The sequence below is a fragment of the Podarcis raffonei genome, chromosome 17 (assembly GCF_027172205.1).
Source record: "Podarcis raffonei isolate rPodRaf1 chromosome 17, rPodRaf1.pri, whole genome shotgun sequence".
NCBI lineage: Eukaryota > Metazoa > Chordata > Lepidosauria > Squamata > Lacertidae > Podarcis > Podarcis raffonei.
Window position 1 is genome coordinate 11747671 of NC_070618.1, and position 20653 is coordinate 11768323.

At 43.9% G+C, this 20653-nt stretch overlaps 1 protein-coding gene across 1 annotated transcript; it reads right to left on the reverse strand.

The window, feature by feature from the left end:
* Nucleotides 1–2065: 2065 nt before the first annotated feature.
* Nucleotides 2066–20229, reverse strand: AMBN (ameloblastin). The gene is made up of 9 exons (XM_053371662.1): nt 20101–20229; nt 16405–16522; nt 12366–12413; nt 10396–10515; nt 9364–9603; nt 9007–9054; nt 5925–5969; nt 4964–5008; nt 2066–2938 (listed from the first exon to the last, which is right to left on the reverse strand). The coding sequence occupies exons 2-9, from the start codon at nt 16456–16458 to the stop codon at nt 2462–2464; spliced, it is 1077 nt and encodes a 358-aa protein (XP_053227637.1). The 5' UTR covers nt 16459–16522; nt 20101–20229; the 3' UTR covers nt 2066–2461.
* Between the last annotated feature and the right edge of the window lie 424 nt (nt 20230–20653).

Here is a 20653-nt window from a genome sequence, read left to right on the forward strand (position 1 = left end):
ATTCAGGGTATAGTCTGGAAGTAGAATGCAGGCTGGACAGCCATGCTTCCAGCGCCTGCACTCTAGAGGCTGCAGTTGGGTTCAGGTTTGCTCCTGCACCAATAGCAGACCCTCCACAGGTTCCTATTTTCCAGCTGGCCTGGTTTCTGATATGATCCCAGAATGCCCCGCTTTTCCTTAGGGAAAATAGGACATCCCTATTTTCATGGGAGAAATGTCGGAGGATATGGAGTTATGTTATGCGACCCCTGAGTCAAGGAGATAAGTAACAGTGCAACCTTTAGAAGACATCTGAAGGCAGCCCTGAATAGGGAGGTTTTTAATGTTTAATGTTTTAGTATGTTTTTATATATGTTGGAAGCTACCTAGAGTGGCTGGGGCAACCCAGTCAGATGAGCTGGTATAAATAATAAAATTGTTGTTGTTGTGGAATGGCACATCCCTATGTTCATCAGAGAAATATTGGAGGGTATGCAATAGTGTTGCCCTCTGCAGGGTTTCTATGGGTTTTAATCTTATATAAAGAGGCTCTAGTTCAACCCAGACTCTGTGTCAGACTCTTCATTTGGCCTTCAGGTCACAATGCAGTAATTTATTACACCAGTAAACAATGTCTGTGAAGGCTGGTGCAACCAGCAGTGGGAGAGCAAGTTCTTTCTTTCTTTCTTTCTTTCTTTCTTTCTTTCTTTCTTTCTTTCTTTCTTTCTTTTAGCCAAAGAAATAAAACCAGGTCTAGGTAAAGACAAGTAACTGGTTTGAGGTGTCATGAAAGGGCAGCAAATAGTCTGTTAAAAGAAGAAGAGGGTGGTGCTTGTGGGATATGTTGCCACAGTTCTCAAAATGCCTTAGTGCCCCTTGAATAGTTTTGTACTTTAACTTGGGTCTGATGGTGGCAGTAGCAGGATGGCCTCTGGCAGCAAAATGTATTGGATTGACCACCAGAAATCTTTCACAAAGTGTGTTGGAAATGCATGAACATTTCCCAGAGGAAGTTGGGCTGGCTGCTTTTGAAGAGAGAATGCATGGACCCTGCTCTGATCCAGCATCACATGTCCCTAGCCTAGATTATGACAATTTGGCAGTTCAAGGTCTGTGCTAGGAAAGCAACAAAGCCCTTGAGCTACACCTAGCTTCTCCAGTTGCAAATCTATATGCTAAGTGTGGTGTAGTGGTTAAGAGCGATAGACTTGTAATCTGGGGAACTGGGTTCGTGTCTCCGCTCCTCCACATGCAGCTGCTGGGTGACCTTGGGCCAGTCACACTTCTCTGAAGTCTCTCAGCCCCACTCACCTCACAGAGTGTTTGTTGTGGGGGAGGAAGGGAAAGGAGAATGTTAGCCGCTTTGAGACTCCTGAAGGGGAGTGAAAGGCGGGATATCAAATCCAAACTTGTCCTCCTAAGTGAGGAGGGATGTGAAGGGAGTTGCATCTGTAAAATTGGGTGTGCCAGCAGTTCAGTTTATGGGGTTGGCAGGCCCATGAGGCAGGGTAAAGCAGCCACCTTGGGCAGTAGAATCCCATGGCATGGTGCCTCTGTGGGTCCCCTGCCCCCCTACCACTGCTGGGGGGGGCACAGAGAGATTTCTGGCTGGCTTCCAGAGAGATTTCACCATAAGCTACTGCCATGTGACCCTGGTAAATGAGATTTCAGCTGTAGGCAGGGACAGCACTTTCCCATTCTTCATCAGGCAGCAAAACAAGATGGCTGCCCCTGGGGATTAGGGACATGACCCATCAAGTGACTGAAGACTCAGGGAAGAGTATGAATGGGGGACTTTGGTTTTCCCCAAATTAAATCTGGTTACCTGAAAGTTCTGCTTGTAATGTGCAGTAGGCAAAGTATCTGGGAAGGAAAAGGCGACCCAACTGAGGGTTAAGAATTGCTTATGTTTGCGAACAGCTTTTGCATAACTGCGCTGTCATTTACTCGACATTTTAAGAAAAGCAAGCCGCAAGAAGCATTAATATGGCTAAATAAAAGTTTATTACATGCTGCCTACATAAATCAATGCAACACAGTGAGCTTTCTAATCAGAATCAGAGACACACACCAACCGTAAGCTTATAAATCTTGAGTGCATTTCTGGTTTCTAATGCCAAAGGTTTCATAAATAATAATCATTCTTTAAAATATCAATCAGGTGAGGGCTTAAAGCATATGAAAGCTAAAGTGGCATAAACAAAAGGGAAGGGAACCTCCGCGATTGCCAGCAGAAACAGAATTCATTTTTTAGCCATTAATCATCTGGCACCTCCGTTGCTTTTCCAGATGTGAAATGTAAGACATGGGGGGGCAGGGAGGTGGGAAATTACGCCATCACTGCCACAAGCTGCATACATTGATTAGCACATTTAATGCTTTGGTGCTCGTTCTGTAGAAGATTAATAGTCCTCCTAAGCCAATGCATCAAGCACAGGAAATACCTGGAGAGCAGGAGTGGGCATGCGTTCCTTAAGGGCACTCAAGGCTCTTGGAAATGCCACATATCTTGACCTACTTGTGGGTAGCCAGCTTCATTTCCTGCATTGGCTGTGGATACGGGGAACATGGTGGGATCCAAAGGCATGGCAGCGTCAGCGTTAAAAGGCATGAAGCTGTCAGGGAGCCCTTCAGCTGCCGGAGGGGCTGCTGTGGCCTGGGGTCCACCTGCTGGTCCTTTGCTCTGGGCCGCGGGGTTTAGCAGGTTGCTGTTGGCATTGGGCAAGGCACCACCCTGGCTGCCATCTAGGGAGATGATGTTGCTCCCCTTGCCTGAAGGGTTAGCTCCTGCGTTGGCTCCTCCTTGAACTTCAGGCTGCTCTGTTATTCCAAGCTGGTCGTCTTCCACAGTGTAATCACCTGGCCCACCGAGGTTTGGTTGCATGTTTCCATATCTAGCATCCATGGCAAACAGGTTTGGGCCCGGTGCGTGATAGGCTGGTGCGCCAAATCCACCACCCTGGGAGAGAAAAAATTTCAGAGTGTCCCATTACCACGACTGCCATAAATTCCCATTGCTAAGTTTTACCCTGCTATGAAGAACAAATGTGGATTTTGCCAAAGTTAGAATCTCAACTGAGATATTTCATAGAATTGTAGAGTTTGAAGGGACCCTGAGGATCATCTGCCCTGTAATGCAGTAATGTGTAGCTTTCCCATAAGGGGATCAAACTTGCAGCCTTGGCATTATCAGCAGCATGCTCTAACCATTTGCACTGGTATTTCCATTTGTACCACTGGTGTCAACCTCCCAGTAATATTAGGAGGAAAGGTGGTCTCCAGGGAGCAGTGCTACATGTCCATGAAATGAAAACCATGTCTTAAATCTCTGCCCTTGCCCACCCCAGTAGCATTTAGCAGAGCTCTTCCAATACCCACACTGGCAGCAGTATTTTCACATTACGGTAAGCTATAGTTAATATAGCTGTGAATGTGCAGGGGACTCTCACTTCACTCCTTGCTTTGCACAACCCCTGGCTTAGTGTTATACCCAAACTGGAGACTGTGGTTTTCACTCCCTTCCTTTGCTCCCTTTCGTTTGTTCTTGGGCTTACCAACTGTGGCCTGAGTGAAACAAGAGAACAGTCCCTGGTTCAGATGAAAGGCTAAACTAGGGAGCATGGTTTGTTGCTGCTGCTTGTGCCAGGGGAGGAGAGAGGCGTCGAGCAAACTGAACCAATGCATGTTTTCCTGCTCCACATCATGGTCTGTTACTAGTGGGGGCTGTGACTTCAGTGCTGAAACATTTGCTCTAGATGTTTTGGGATGAGAAGGGAGTATTAAAAAATAGGGCTGGCATTTCTGATGCCAGGTATGTGTTTAATGGAATATTCTGGGCTTGATTCTCATTCACCTCCTGGTGAATTAGAGTCTAATGTAGGATTTTAGTGTTAGGGATCACTTACTGATTCAGATTGGAGTAAAAGGTAAAGGGACCCCTGACCATTAGGTCCAGTCGTGGCCGACTCTGGGGTTGTGGCGCTCATCTCGCTCTATAGGCTGAAGGAGCTGGCGTTTGTCCACAGACAGCTTCCGGGTCATGTGGCCAGCATGACTAAGCCGCTTCTGGCAAACCAGAACAGCGCACGGAAATGCTGTTTACCTTCCCGCCAGAGTGGTACCTATTTATCTACTTGCACTTTGACGTGCTTTTGAACTGCTAGGTTGGCAGGAGCAGGGACCGAGCAACGGGAGCTCACCCCGTCACGGGAATTCAAAACACCGACCTTCTGATTGGCAAGTCCTAGGCTCTGTGGTTTAACCCACAGCGCCACCCACGTCCCTTCAGATTGGAGTAGTTTCTTTTAATTGAGGGGAAATGTTTTGTGTCAAAAAGGGTGTGGCTGCTTATTCAAAGGCCAAGCTTTTTTTTTTTTAACCCTCCTTGGCACTGACAGGCTTAAAGAAAGAAAAAAGAAAAAGAAACCCTGTTATATATTTGTTTCTCCCAAATATTTCTCTTCCAGCATCAGTGGTAAACTGTATACACCACTCAATATTGGTGAACCTGTACTGTGATACTTATCTAGCCATGTAGGAGAATTACGGAGATCTGCTGACATTACAATCCTGTAATCAGCATTATATCAGTTTGAGGGTAATGACCTCTCTAAGTACTGTCAATTTTTTTGTGAGGTAACTGAGAAATGTTCCTTTGCAACTCTGAATGCCATCACTACAATTCATAGAGTCCCTTGAATGGTAGCTATTATAATACTTCACTTTTAATGTTTATAGCATAAGACAGCCATCCCCCAACCAGCTGTCCCCCAGATGTTTTAGGGTAAAAACCTCCCAACGTCACTGACCGCTGGCCATGTAGACAAGATCTGATGGGAGCTGGAGCCCATCAACATCTGGGTGGCACCAGGTAAGGGAAAACTGGCAAAAGGTATCTTTGTAGACAGAATTTGCTTTTTCATTCATTCACAGTGTAAATTAATGTAGTAATTAAGGAGGCATATTTCAACTTATCATGACTCACCGGCATTTCTTCTGAGCTTACTATTCCTAGTCTTGCAGGAGCCGCCTAAGGAACATATAAGTAAACAGCATATGAGGACCAAATCATCCCAGGCCAATACATGTACAGTGGTGGGAAAACACCCTTCATTTTAAAGCATATTATACCCATTTGATTGTACTTCATAAAACATTTCTGTCTACATGGTTTAAAAATCCACATTGCTGCTTATATTATTTCCTTCCCTTTGAAACATTAGTGTATCATAAACAAGTTAATGAGCTCTGGAGTGTTTTGCTTTCCTTCACTGAAAATTCTTCCTGTCTTTTGAAATTAAAAAAATTGCAATGTGTAGCTTCCAGGGGTAGGTTTATGATCATTCCCATAAGCGTGCTCCCTCCCTCCTTCCCCCCCCTCTCTCTCACACACATTTGAATAGCTAAATTAGAATGCAATTATTCTTTTGCAAGCAGCATACGGAAAAATCATTTCCTTGATTCTATCCGTTTGTCATATTTTAGTGTGACTAACAAAAAGGATGAGACTATGATGATGAATTGGTTGAGATGTGTAGATGGGTGGCAAGTTAGTTCTCAGATACTCTTGTTGAGCTTTCTGAGACAAAGTAATCAAGCTGTGATAAGGAAAACATTGGGTGGGGAGGAAAGGGAGCGCTGGAATTGGCCGTAGTGGAAGGGCAAGCTCTGCCCCCATTCAGGTGGCATTTCTGAGTTCCTTCTCCATTCATTCCTATGAGGGAAAAGTGCTGCACTTAGATACACTTTGCCCTTTGGTTCTGGTGGTAGCTGGCCACAGCTTCTAGTGGGGTGACAACCATATTGGTGTTGCCAGCATTCTCATACTGTGTGCAGAGCACACAGAGATGTACTGCACCCCAGATATTCCTTTAATGTTTTGGTTGTCTCCCTGACATGATAATGATAAGGATTTCATTGCTTGTAAATGAATGCAACATACTTACTCCTTGGTTGCCTATGTAGGACATGTAATGCAGACTGGGTGGCATCTAGACAAAGGAGAAAACCAATTAGCAGTAGTTTTGCTTTCAGGAACAGTACTCTTTGTTGTTTCATGAAAAACAGTGAAGAGCTTAGAATCAGACCATAGGCCCGTCAGCATCTTGTTCTCCATGGTAAAGGTAAAGGTAAAGGGATCCCTGACCATTAGGTCCAGTCATGACCGACTCTGGGGTTGCGGCGCTCATCTCGCTTTATTGGCCGAGGGAGCCAGCATACAGCTTCCGGGTCATGTGGCCAGCATGACTAAGCCGCTTCTGGCTAACCAGAGCAGCGAACGGAAATGCCGTTTACCTTCCCGCTGGAGCGGTACCTATTTATCTACTTGCACTTTGATGTGTTTTCAAACTGCTAGGTGGGCAGGAGCTGGGACCAAGCAACGGGAGCTCACCCCATCCCGGGGATTTGAACCACCGACCTTCTGATCGGCAAGTCCTAGGCTCTGTGGTTTAACCCACAGCGCCACCCGCATCCCATATTCTCAATGGTAGACTAACCAAAATGCCCTAAGACATGGATGGAGAACCTTTGAGTTTCCAGGTGCTGCTGGACTCCAGATCCCATCAGTCTAGCCAACATGGCCAATAGTCAGGGATGATGGGAGTTGTAAACCAACTACATCTGAAGAGCCACAGGTTCCCAATTCTGGCTCCTATAGTTAGCACCTACACTGTCGACTTAAGTCATCACCTCTTCTATAGAATCATATAAATGTAGGGTTGGAAAGGATCCCGAGGGTCATTTAGCCCAAAGCTCTGCAATAAAGGAATCTTAACTAGATCATACATTAAAGATGGCCACCCAACCTCTGCTTTAAAACCTCCAAGGAAGAAGAGTCCAACACCTCTTCTGGGTGAATTAAGGTACTGCAATAATAATAATAATAATAATAATAATAATAATAATAATAATAATAATAATAATAAAAAATTTTATTTATATCCCGCCCTCCCCAGCCGAAGCCGGGCTCAGGGCGGCTAACAACAATAAAACAATACAAAAGTACAACACAAACAACACTCTAAAATCATTCATTATAAAATTAATTAAATTCAAGCCACTGGCCACCATTGGGCCAGAGCTCCGCGAAGATTGCCGAGGGAGGGAGTCAGGCTGTGCCCTGGCCAAAGGCCTGGCGGAACAGCTCTGTCTTGCAGGCTGTGCGGAAAGATGTCAAGTCCCGCAGGGCCCTAGTCTCTTGTGACAGAGTGTTCCACCAGGTCGGAGCCACAGCCGAAAAAGCCCTGGCTCTAGTTGAGGCCAGCCTAACTTCTCTGTGGCCTGGGACCTTCAAGATGTTTTTATTTGAAGACCGTAAGTTTCTCTGTGGGGCATACCAGGAGAGGCGGTCCCGTAGGTACGAGGGTCCTAGGCCGTATAGGGCTTTAAAGGTTAAAAATTTTACGTGATTCACTGTACTGATGGCTTTTCTCCAGATCAGTCAATAAATCCTACTAGTAAGAATAATAAAGAAAGTGGGATTTCCTCCCTGTATTGCCTAGTCCAGGCATCCCCAAACTCGGACCTCCAGATGTTTTGGGACTACGACTCCCATCATCCCTGAACACTGGTCCTGATAGCTAGGTATGATGGGAGTTGTAGTCCCAAAACATCTGGAGGGCCAAGTTTGGGAATGCCTGGCCTAGTCCTTTACTGCCCTGCCCAGACTTGTCTGTGAGGTCAATGTGGGGTGTGCATGTGGGGTAGCGAGGCTGAAAGGAAAACACTTGATGGCTGCCTTTGCTTTAGATCTCTGTGTTCCCATGCACTGCTTTCCTTCATGATGGATGGTGCAGAAAGCACCTATATAAACAGAGTTCTTGCATAGCTTAACTTCTCAGAAAGGTCACTTTGGACATAAGCTCATTTTTAAACCTGTGCAAGATACTTACTTGATGCACTCAAGCTAGGACTTTGCATCATAAGTCCAGGGCCAAACTCATGAGAATGAGCAGGAGCCCTTCCCCCCACCAACCCACAAATATGGATGGGTGAGATGTGTGGTTCAGTTTAAAGGGGACTGCATCAAATTCGCAATGTAAGAACTGAAACACATGGATATTTCAAAATGGACTCTTATCCAATGCTCCAACATTTACAAAAATTAATATATTAGGGGACAGTGTGTGTAAAAGCTAATATGTCAATGAAAATATCATTAAAATGCCTTATACTATAGGTAATTGCTTTAAGAAAATGTGTACTTGAGACAAAATTGTATGAAAAAATGTGTTTATTATGAGAAATTCAAATTAAAATGCTGAGGGTTTTTTTTTTAAGAATTGCAGAAATGTGAAGAACTAAATTTAAGAAAAATGAGAAACTGAGAGAATTGAAACTGACAGTTTCTTCCACCCTTAGCAGAAAAACTGACTGACCACATTTTGGAGTGATCAAAGTAATATGTATTACTGTCTCACACCTTCCCTGTACAGTGGTACCTCGGGTTACAGACGCTTCAGGTTACAGACTCCGCTAACCCGGAAGTAGTACCTCGGCTTAAGAACTTTGCTTCAGGATGAGAACAGAAATCATGCAGTGGCGGCGCAGCAGCAGTGGGAGGCCCCATTAGCTAAAGTGGTGCTTCAGGCTAAGAACAGTTTCAGGTTATGAACGGACCTCCAGAATGAATTAAGATCTTAACCAGAGGTACCACTGTAATACCACAAAGTTCTGAGCCTGAAAGCACCTAAGTGCACCACTGTGGTTTCATGTTAAGAGAGTTCAGCTATGGGAATCAGTGTGCTGGCAGCATGACTGTTTTGAGAATCAACATACAGATCTATGCTGTGGTTGTTGGGCTGTATCTTGTGGGGTTCCAAGTAAACCTGGGTAGAGCTTTGCAAGAGAAAGGAGCATAGAAACATCCAGTGAAATGCAATGCAAGGCAAAAACTAATATATATATAGAATAGGTACTATAATACGTACCCAAGAAAAGTATCAAAGAACTATGGGCGCTGCCTATTTGTGCATAGAGTTCAATGTTAATTTTTCAAGACGATGTGAAATAAAATTCTATACTGACTGCCTGACCTAATGTCCCTGAGTATTCTTGTACAGCGGGTAACTGTATCTATCAAGAAAACATTTAGAGATATAAGACTAGGAGACGCAAAGTGAAAAAGAAAAGCAAAGACAGACCTTAATCCTAACTTGCAGTTGAGGCTGGATGCTTTTACAGCACTGTTTCAGCTGACCAAGCTTGGATGGAAATTTGAAATTCTATGGAAGAAAAATCTTCCAAAAATTCAGAAACTGGCCTTTGGTAGGAAAATGAACCTATCATCTGGGGGTGGGTGGAGCTCAGTTTTCAAGCACTGGAGTCCCTGAAACCTGTACTGGTGGTTTTGGGACTTAGATGTCACCTGTTTATAAAACTGACCTGCTGAGGTTGTCTCTCTGATGGCTGCTGTTGGACAACTGGCTGGTTTCCCTCCGGCAGCAGAAATGGCTTCTGCTGGAATGGTGGCTGCATATCGTACTGCTGGAGTTGGACTTGCCTTGTAGGAATGAGATTTATGAGCTGGAAGAGAGGTTGCTCTTGCAGTTCAGGCTGCTGAAGCAGAATGGGTGTCTGCTGAGATGGTAGTGGAGGAGGGTGTACAGGCATGCTGATTTCATACTGTAGAGAGGAGCGTGGGAGGACAAATAGCCAGAAGGAAAAGGGTACAGTCATTAAGAAGTTATGTCCATGATACCAAAGGCAGTGCATGCCTTTTTAAAAAGTATCTAATGCAAAATCTCACGTGCTTTCATTAGTATTCAAGATGCCAAATAATTAGCAAAAGATGCTAATGACTGAGTTGTACTGAAATAAAGATGATCTCTTTAAATGCCTATATAGCACAAGCCTTAATCATTCCCTATGTGTTCCAAGAGGGCTTTCTCCCTATAAACTGTGCCCTGACAGCAAACAGAAAATTGCCATTCTTCCTAGCAAATATCTTGGAGAATAGTTTGGCTGTCATCATTTAAGAGACATGAAAGCGATTGCATCACATCCAGATGCCTTGTTTATTCAGCATTCATCCTGATCTTTTTGCCCAAAATAGACTATGACTTGAGTATTCATTCCGATATGTTTTTTGACAATGAACATTTATCCTCCATCCATCCTGATTCGCTTGCAGGCTGTTTTGCACATCTTCCTGGTAATATTTCATTCTCCCCACACTTTTCAATGCATTTCCCCATTGCTTTCCAAACCACAAAAAGCTGAAGGGGTTTTTGGCCTTTTGTTTTTTTTAAGGATTTGTTGCACTCAGGCTTTAGTCCACTTTAATTGGGCAAACCTAAAGTCCCAGTAAGTGATTGAATCTCTCCCGCAAAATTCTAATGCCCTGGAAGCACCTTATTTTTAATCCTCATTACACTGAGTACAGTTCCCAAAATTATTGTAGCACAAGCAGCTTACCTGTTGAGTTTCATGTTGCTGAGGTCTTCCCCTTAACCAATAGTAAGATGAATGTGGCGGAAGAAAGTTGTGTATCCACATTGTATTAAACGGATCTGCATAGCTATAAGGCTGAGCATACTAAAGAAATGGCACAAATCAATGCAGATATTCTGCAGCTGCAATTCACATTTTAGCATTCTTAAAAACTCGCATTAGAATGTGGCATCATAAATAGTTGGAAATGGGTTTTCTTATTGATTTCTGTTATGTTGACATGCCCAGTTCTTTTCTGCTCGATAATACAGCCATATATTTCGTTACAGAGAGATAGAGGCAGAAGAGGAAGGTGGAACAAAGAAGTATTTACAATTATTCCGCCTTTGGGTACCCAAGGAACCCTCAAGTTAGTTTACAAATTAGTAAAGAAATACAGACAACATAAACCCATATCAATGAATAAAACATAAAGCCTTTCTTACAAGAGCACAACAGGAGCATTAAACTCTAAGACCTCCAAATGCCTTCTGAAATAAAAAGCTCTGCACTTTTTATCCATAGTCCTCTAGATAAAGTTAGTTTGTGACCATACGTAGCTGCAATCCTAGGCAAGTTTGCTTGGAAGTAAGTAGTTATTCTCTAGTAAGCATATTTAGTCTTGAGTAAACATGCATTAAAATAGGCTGCATATCCAAGGTACCAATGGAACAAAGATAGCCCAGGCTAAGACTGCAGTCCTATATGAATTCAGCGGGATTCACTTCTGAGAAGACATGTAAAGGAAAACACAGTAGATTCCATTCCTCTCAATGTGGAACAGACAAATCCTTTCTACGTTTACTAAGCTATATGTCACACTGAACATAAAATCATTGTAGATTGGATTGCAGCCTTTGTCATGGCCAACTTGAGCCAGAATGTACCTTTCCTTTGTCTCTTTTAATTGACTTTTAAACTGCTTGAGGATTGATCACACATTGCACAGCCTACAGGCCCAAGTTGTCTCTACATATGCACAAGTGTTTGTGTGAAGCAGTGCAATTCATTCATCTGTACAGCTCAGCTATTGTGTACAGAGATACATAGACTGTACACTTGTTGAACAAAGTGTACAGCGCAACTATCTGGGTACACAGGCTGTGCGCATGTTGAACACAATGTGATTGGTATAGAAATATAGAAATACTTTATTGTCATTGTACCACTTGTTTACAGTGAGATTAAATGAGCCTCCCCTCCCTCCCACAATCTCTCAGTCCTTATTATACTCTGTGTGCTGTTGTACGACCACCAACCCCGAACATAAGCTGCAATGTTGCTGTCTTCCATTCAGCAGCCTCATGACCCACGGGTAGAAACTGTTCTTTAACCTGTTGCTGCGGCTTATCATGCTTCTATATCTCCTGCCTGAGGGCAGGAGATTTAAAAAGTGCTGGCCAGGGTGTGAGTCATCCCTGAGAATGTTCCTTGCTCTTCTGAGGCAATGGTCTCCTACGATGACATCTAATGGACTCAGGGAACAGCCCATGATATTGTGTGCTGTCTTCACCACCCTCTGTAGGGACTTTCTGTCCATGGCTGTCAAACCAGCGTACCACACCGTAATACGGTATGAGAGAACACTTTCTATCGTGGACCGATAGAAGGAAATAATCAGTTGTTGAATATTAAGACAAGATCCAACATCATGCCAGCAGATAGGATGGGAATTCTCCTTCATCTCCTTCCCCCATGAAGATTTGGGCCTCCGCAAATCTACTCTAGAGGCATTCCCCAACCCTCCGGATAACTTTTTGGAGATGCAAGCAGACATCTGCTGAGCAAGCAGGATATTACAATTGGATTTCTATTGCCAAAGGAACAATAGGTTTTTTGGGTAGTTTGTCATATAGGAAAATATTCTAGAATTGCATCATGTATTTTCTATTGCAGTTACATTCACTTAGAAAGAGAATTTTTCAAAGAGGGTATCTGTAGTTAGCTGCAGTTACCTGCGGGAGTACACCTGCCACGTTTGGTCCCGCCAATTGTCTCATCAGCTGAAAAGAAATGAAAAACCCACAACATTAATACCAACCATTTTATCTTCGCAATATTCTTCTCCTTCTTATTGCGCCCCCCCCCACCCATTTCTGATGCTCAGAATTGGTATTTAACTCAAGGTCCTTATCTTTTGATGCCAGAGATAGTGCCTGGAACATAAGTAATAACACTTCCAAGCACATGCAGAGAGCCTACTTATTATGGAAGAACTCCCTGATATTGTAGAATGCCTGTGTCAGATCAACATAAAAGAACCTTGCAGGATCACACCCAGATCACACACATCCAGTCTAGGCCAATATCCTGTATCCAAATGCAGCTAGCCAGATTCTTTTGTGAAGCCCTCAAACACAGCATGAAACCATAGCCCTTCTCAACTTTTTGTGCCCAGCAAATGGTATTCAGAAATACATTGCCTCTAAAAGTGGAGGTTGCTATCACAGCTAGTAACCTTTGGCAGACCAATCCTGTATTAAAATGGTCTGTTCCTCTTTGAAAGTCATCCAAGCTAATGGGCATTGTGGCAGCGATTCCCACATGCTGCTTATGCATTGTGCACAGACACATTTTTCTTTTATCTGTTCAGAATCTCCTACTGGACAGTTTCATGGGATGGCCCGAAGCATTAGCATCCAGGAGAGGAAAGAGGTAGTGAAAATCTGTCAAATTTTCTTCTTTGCAGGTTGTATGAGTCTTTGTTTAAGGCTCAGAGACACCCTTGTTATAGAACAGGGTTTCCCAAACTTGGGTCTCCAGCTGTTTTTGGACTACAATTCCCATCATTCCTGACCTCTGCTCCTGCAAGCTAGGGATGATGGGAGTTGTCCAAAAACAGCTGGAGTTTGGGAAACCCTGTTACAGAGCTGAACACAGTTTCTCACTGCTTGGCAGAGATCGATATTTCAGATTCTTTATTCCGCTCCTCCCTTAATATATGTGCATTGAACTGGTTTGCTGCTAATAAACATTTCTATAAGGTAATAGGTTTTTTCCCCCTTGTTACATAATAATTAATCAGCTGTTTTAATATCTCTGGGGTCTCTGAGGTTGTAAAAGCTCTTGGTCCATAAATGGTAGTTAACAAATGCTTTTTCTGAAGATATTGCCATTGAGAATTTAAAGGTAATTTTCATATTTAGCTCTTAACACAGAGTACATTCATACCTTGGATCCTGAACGCCTTGTGAGTCAAACATTTTGGCTCCCGAATGCCGCAAACCCGGAAGAGAGCGCTCCAGTTTCCAAACGTTCTTTGGAACCCAAACGTCTGACATGACTTGCAGGGCTCCCTGCAGCCAACTGGAAGCCACACCTTGGTTTCTGAACATTTTGGAAGTCGAACGGACTTACGGAGCAGATTCTGTTCGACTTCCGAGGCACCACTGTATACATAAAATTCATCCTTCTCATCTATCAAATGGTCCAGAGAATATATGACAGGCAGAGATAACTAATTCTACTTTGGTCCCCATCCTTTTCCCTGCTGACATCTGCAAAGACAATGCTGAGATGGTGGAGGAGGGGGAGAGAGAAGCTGACAGACAGTGCCACCCCCTGGACTGGATGTCTGTAAGAAGGCAGGCAAGCAGGGGCTGGCAGAGGGCAGACCAAGGTTGTTGGGGGCACTGCCACATTAGCCCTAGTGAAACAACCTCCACTAGCAGATAGTGCATATCAGCAGCCCAGCAGGTGTGTGCTGCATGACAGTTCTTAGGTGATGTTGAGATTAACTCTTGTAACCATCGTTTGTTGCAGGTGATAGGCAGAGTAAATAATGGCAGGTACAGTCCTGGGTGGTGAATTAGTTATAAAAGCCCATATGCAACAGAATTTATTTGTTCATGTGGGTTAAACCACAGAGCCGAAGACTTGCTGATCAGAAGGTCGGCGGTTCGAATCCCTGCCATGGGGTGAGCTCCCGTTGCTCGGTCCCTGCTCCTGCCAACCTAGCAGTTCAAAAGCACATCGAAGTGCAAGTAGATAAATAGGTACCACTCTGGCGGGAAGGTAAACGGCGTTTCCGTGCACTGCTCTGGTTCGCCAGAAGCGGCTTAACCATGCGGGCCACATGACCTGGAAGCTGTACACCGGCTCCCTCGGCCAATAAAGCGAGATGAGCGCCGCAACCCCAGAGTCGGTCACGACTGGACCTAATGGTCAGGGGTACCTTTACCTTTAAGCATCACAGAAAATATACTGGAGAGAGCCAAAACAATGGTGGCACCTCTGGTCGTGCTACGCAAAAGCTGCCTTTGGTTCTGGGTCAACCTGTGGGTGTGCCAGGGGCATGAGGGAGTGTTGGCCCCATGATCCATGGCTACCCTGACATGCCCCCTGAATGCCTTGATTTGCCCACCCCCACTGCTAGTGGAACATCTGCACTTGCAGGGCTCTCTGTGCCAAGGCCTGTCTGTAGAACTCCCTCTCTGCTGGAGGATGGCATTTACAGTTTCCTAAGACAATTCAGCTAGCCTTTCACCAGCTGTAGCACTGCAGCCCTGGCTAATTATTCATTACTGCATTAATGATTTAAAACAGCAAACACCATCATTCAGAAAAGCTTATTTTAAGATGCTAATTGGACCAGCTCTCCTTGAAGGTTATCATAATGACTTCCAGATATTTTAGAGATACAGTGGTACCTCTGGTTACATACTTAATTTGTTCTGGAGGTCCGTTCTTAACCTGAAACTGTTCTTAACCTGAAGCACCACTTTAGCTAATGGAGCCTCCCGCTGCTGTGTTGCCACCGCTGTGTGATTTTTGTTCTCATCCTGAAGCAAAGTTCTTAACCCGAGGTAATATTTCTGGGTTAGCGGTGTCTGCAACCTGAAGCATATGTAACCTGAAGCGTATGTAACACGAGGTACCACTGTACTTGCAAGTGCAGGTGGGGGTACAATATACCTCAAGGCTTATACCACCCCTTCCAGGTATCCCGGCATGTTGAAGAAGCACCTGCAGACAAACAAAATATCTCTTGAATCTCTCCCCCCACCCTTTTGCAACACTTACATTTGAGAAGGTGCTAATCACCTGTATTCAGAAAGGGAAGAAGCAAGTTTGCCATTGCTGACTTGCTCTTTTGCATGGAATTTATATTGTACTGAGGCTTAGGTGTCTAAAAATGGCCACAGATTCACCTTTGTGCAACCACGCATTGTTGACACAAAACTGAATGGACCCGATCCAAGCTGGGTTAGGCATGACGCAGTCCTGATTAAAGTAATGGGACTCCTCATCACCTAGGCTGCACCTGCACTGCACATTTAAAGCATCATCATACCACTTTAAACAATAATGGCTCCCCCTCAAAGAATTCTGCAAATTGTAGCTTGTTAAAGATGCTGAGAGTTTTTAGGAGATACCTATTTCCCATATGAACTTACAGTTCCCAGAGTGGTTTAACAGTCAACCCATTTCCCCAGAGAACTATGGAAATTGTAGCTCTGTGAGGGGAATAGGGGTCTCCGAAGAACTCTTAGCACCCTTAAACTACATTTCTCGTGAGTTTTTGGAGGAAGCCATGTCTGTTTAATGTTGTAAGACTTGCAAACAATAGTTTTCAGCCCTGGTTTGCATTGCCCATGGCTTCTGCTGCTGCTCATCTGAAGCAAAATTAAAGTTAATGTTGGGAGAAGAAAGGAAGGGGGGGGATTTCTCTGGATAGGGAAAGAGGTTGTGTGAGGAGCAAGCCACCAAGCCCATAATCTGCTCCCAGTCTCAGCAGGGTTGTAGCAACACTGGGCCTTTGCCATATAAAATTCAAACCATTTGTAAAATGCCTTGGAAGCCATCTTGATATTTATGATGTTATATTTCCCTCCAACATGAGAAAAAAAAACCAGAGGATCATCTACTCTGGAAAGCACTGTGCATGTCAAGTCTCCAAAATAACAATCTATGCTACTAGTAACAAAACAAAACATGAAACAGGTTCTCCTTAATTTGATGGACAACAGTTTGAGGTAAAATTGTATTAGTTACCGGCATTGCAGAGCTGATTCCTAACAGGACTGAGATAAGGATCCATTTTTTCATATCTCTGATGTTATGTCTTGAGTAAAAAAAGGACCTGGGAAGAATTTCAGAGGATGATGAGGTCCTGGAAATGAAATATAGTAAACAGTGAAATAGTGGCATAGTTAGTGCAAAGACCCCTTTGACAAATGTGGTTTGCCTTCCAAGCTTGAGGTGCTTAATACCCAAGGCTGGTGAAGTTCTTTTATCAGCTGAAACAAAAAATCCACAACCATTTCTCAACATCCCTAGGAGGAGTGGGGGAAAACAATTATTATGCAACATTACAATACAATGTTAATACAATGCTAATAAATCAAATAATTTATTTTAATCACTAATTAAATGGATTTAATTGCTGCTTTTTCACTATACCCCAAATCATGACATCACACTCAACCTAATGGTAGAGGGAGCCCTTCCCATGATGCTCTGCATGTTTAAGGATGCTTGGTCCCTTAACACTGTTGCCAAGCAATCAGAAGGAGGAATGCGAGGCATTTTTGAATCTTCCCTGTTGAACGGAGTCCTGCTCTTCCAACAGGAGTAGCTTATGGAGAAAAGGAGAGGTACAGGAACTAAATGAATAATGCCTTGTGCCAGTTGTGTAGCAGGGAAGCCTTTTCTGGTACTGTATTGCAGCTATGGGGGAATCATTACCTGTTAATATTCTGGCTGTAAGAGAGCTTATTACTTGTGTGCCATTTACTGATTTGATTTCAGACCCTACACTTCAGCATAGAAGCAGGTGAGGATAAAGTTTTTATGAACTGAAAAGCTTGGATGAACTGGGAGTAAAAGTGCAGACTTGAACTCAGACAAGTTCATTTTTGGATAAAGCGTGTTCTCCAAAACAGAGAGCGCGTGTTGCGGTTGGGGGAACAAGCCACCCTGCCTGTTACTGGGCAGATTTTGGCAGGAACCCAAGCCTTTAAGTGGTTAATTGGGTTGCTGGGGAGTTTTGATTGTTGCCAATTTGGAGGAGGGGTCAGAGTCTTTAAATACAGGACGCCCAACGTTGGGCGTCCTCTTGGCCATTTTGCATCAGATCACCCGCCCTCCCTCCCTTTAATAGGGGGGGTTTCTTGATTGCTTGACCTTGCTATGCCTGTCATGGGGTTGTCCGCCTTGGAGCGGGGGCCTGGTAGGAATTTTGCCATCTGGCTGATTGGCTGGTGCCATTTGGTTTTTGCCTACTGCGTAGCAAATTGTCACAACTTGTAAGGTTGGCGGTTAGGCATTGGTTAAATTGGTTCTTGGAGGGGTAAGTGCCTACCCCTCCAAATGGTGCGGAAAGGAAATTCCGTTAAAGGAATCCAGGGGCTTGCCATTCTTTTCGTCCTTGTCCCTGGCATCGGACTTGGGCTGTCCAAGCCCCACAGGAACATGAGGGTGAGAAGTGGGGGACTGATGCCCAGCTTCATTTTCTCACCCAATACTTGTTTCCCACGCTGGCTTCCGTTGGTGTCCGGAAGGCCAGCTCTGTCCCTGAGGGCAAGGACAGATAGTCATAACCAATGCCTAAGCAACCACTCACATTTTTTGTATTTTGAATAATGTTGTGGCCAAAATTATGCCAAAAACCTTAAACAAAAATTGATGTGTGAAGTGTGACTTTTTTGGTGGGTGGCATAGTGGCACTCAACACGTAAGAGGAACTTGAACTAAACTTGTTCCTTTTAAAAATGGACTTTGCAAATACCTCCAGTTGCGGACGGGATCCATTCCGGAGCTCCGGTCAGATCCTGAGATTTCTGCAACCGGAGGTGTCGCTTCTGCACATGCACGTGGCACAGAGCGCTTCTGCGCATGCGTGCGGGGCGAAACCCAGAAAAATACTTCCAGGTTTGCCATGTATGTATCCTGAAGGATACATAACTGGAGGTGAACGCAAGTAGAGGTACCATTGTACTGGTTTGGGCCAGTTGAGAGCCTCATGAATAAACCCTTCTCTGGTTCCTGGTGGCTCTGCTGCTTCATGTTTTGAGCATAGGCTAATCTCCAATAAGAATAATGCTGAAACTGTCTGAAACTTTAGTCTACAAGATAATGAGAGTTTTCATAACAATCACAATCAGGCCTACATAATATACACCCTGTGCCAAACATTTTTCTTCCCTAAAGAATAGCTTCTGTCACATGTTTATAGTCTAACACTGCAAAAAGTAATTTTAGGCTGAGAGTGCACAGAGATATAAAAAGCAATGCTAATGAATTGATCCCAAGCAAGCTCTCCAGCACAGCGGGGCCATATTCCACAAGTGGCAGGGCTTCTAGATTAAATACACTTGTCCTGTAATTCACTTATAGAGGAACGGAAGACAAATGTGGAAATTCTTGCTTGGGGAGTTGGGGGTGGCCCAATATATTTTGCTGCCTGAAGCAAAGCAGCAAATGTTATGTGCCCTTCCCAGTCAACAAACACACACACACACACACACACCACAAAATGTATTTTGTACACACGGCCAGTCAAGTTACTTTAGCACCTGAGGTAGAAAAGTGCCTCTCCCTGGGAATAAAAATACAGCAACAACAAACCCCAAATCAGCTGCCTGTGGCAGCCATTACATTCTGCCTCGTGGTAGCTGAGAGAAGATGAAAGGGTTTCTTGACGATAAATTTTAGGGAAGAAGTTATGACAACCCATTACAGCAAAAATCAAAACCAAAGTAACTTATTTGGCACCTTAAAGACTAAGGTTGTTTCCTGAAGACTGTTTACGTAGCCTTCAACATTTATCTGATAAAAATAGGGACATCCTATTCAAGAACAACAACAATTTTATTATCCCCCCCCCCGCCCATCTGACTGGGTTGCCCCAGCCACTCTAGGTGGCTTCCAACATATATAAAAACATAACAAAACATTAAACATTTTTTTAAAAAAACTTCCCTATACTGGGCTGCCTTCAGATGGCTTCTAAAGATTGTATAGTTACTTATGGTATCTGCTTGGCTTGGGAGTCACATAACTCCATGCCCCCCAACCCTTCTCTGATGAAAATAGGGACATCCTAATGACATTCCAGGATCAAATCAGAAACCAGGAGGGCTTTTGTAAATCTGGGACTGTCCCTCAAAAATAGGGACACTTGGAGGATCTATGTTTAGCGAGCATTTGTCCTAATCAACTTCCACAAAGTTTGCAGGGCGGTGGTAATGAAAACCCCCTACTTTTTGAACATTCACTCTGATTTGTTTCTGAGGAGGCTATAGGACCTACTTCACACAATTATTATCCTACTTTTCCCCAGTGCTTCCCCTCACCACTTCCTTCATCACAAAAGGCCCATTGTTATCTTTTTTTGAAGGGGAGTGGGTTTGTTCTGCAAGAGCACCAAATCCACTTTAATTGCCCAAACTAAAGTTGTCAGTGTGCAATTAAATCCTACCCACAAAATAGTGACTCTCTGGAAATGGCCTAGCACACTTGCCTTGAGCTCTCGTAATGTAAGATTTGTCACTATTTTTCACAGGGTTCTTCACACACACACACACACACACACACACACACCCCACTAGCCTGAGGCAGAACCAAAAATTCAGGGAAAAGTGTGCTGTTGTGACTGCTTTCTTTCTGAGACAGAACTCTTGTCTGTGATGAAATACAGTCCCCTTCCTCCACTCATATCTATTACAGAAGATGGAAAGAAATGTTTACCTTCACGCTGTCTTGAAAATCCCCCAACCCTTGTTGTCTTCAGGCAACTTGAGAAATCTTCAGAAGATAAAGCTTTCACAGCAATGATTTGTAAACTTCTCTCTCTAGAATATAAGCCTTATTGAAATGGCCGGCCAACCAATCAATACCGAGCAAAAGGGCAGGGGAATTACACACTTCCACCAAGATCCCACCTACCCTTACCACAGCACATAAAACTCAAAGCCATGATATCTCATTACTTATAATTGCATCCTCAGGTCTATATTTATAGAAACCATTGTCTAACACATAGAAAATGAGCACAAAAACAGAATGTGTGCAACAAAGCAAAATGGAGATGAAATCTTGTTTATGACACCAGGTGTCTCGGCGGTCACCCTCTCCATGCCGCAACAGAAGTGTTCTACCTGAAACGGCTCCATTTTAGTAGCTGTCCCACAGGTGTAGCTTTCCACCTGGCTGCAGCTCTAGAAACACTGCCCTGTGGAATACCAACCTGCCACTCAGCTGTTCAAGTTGCAAAACCTGTATCAAAACATGGACACACTGC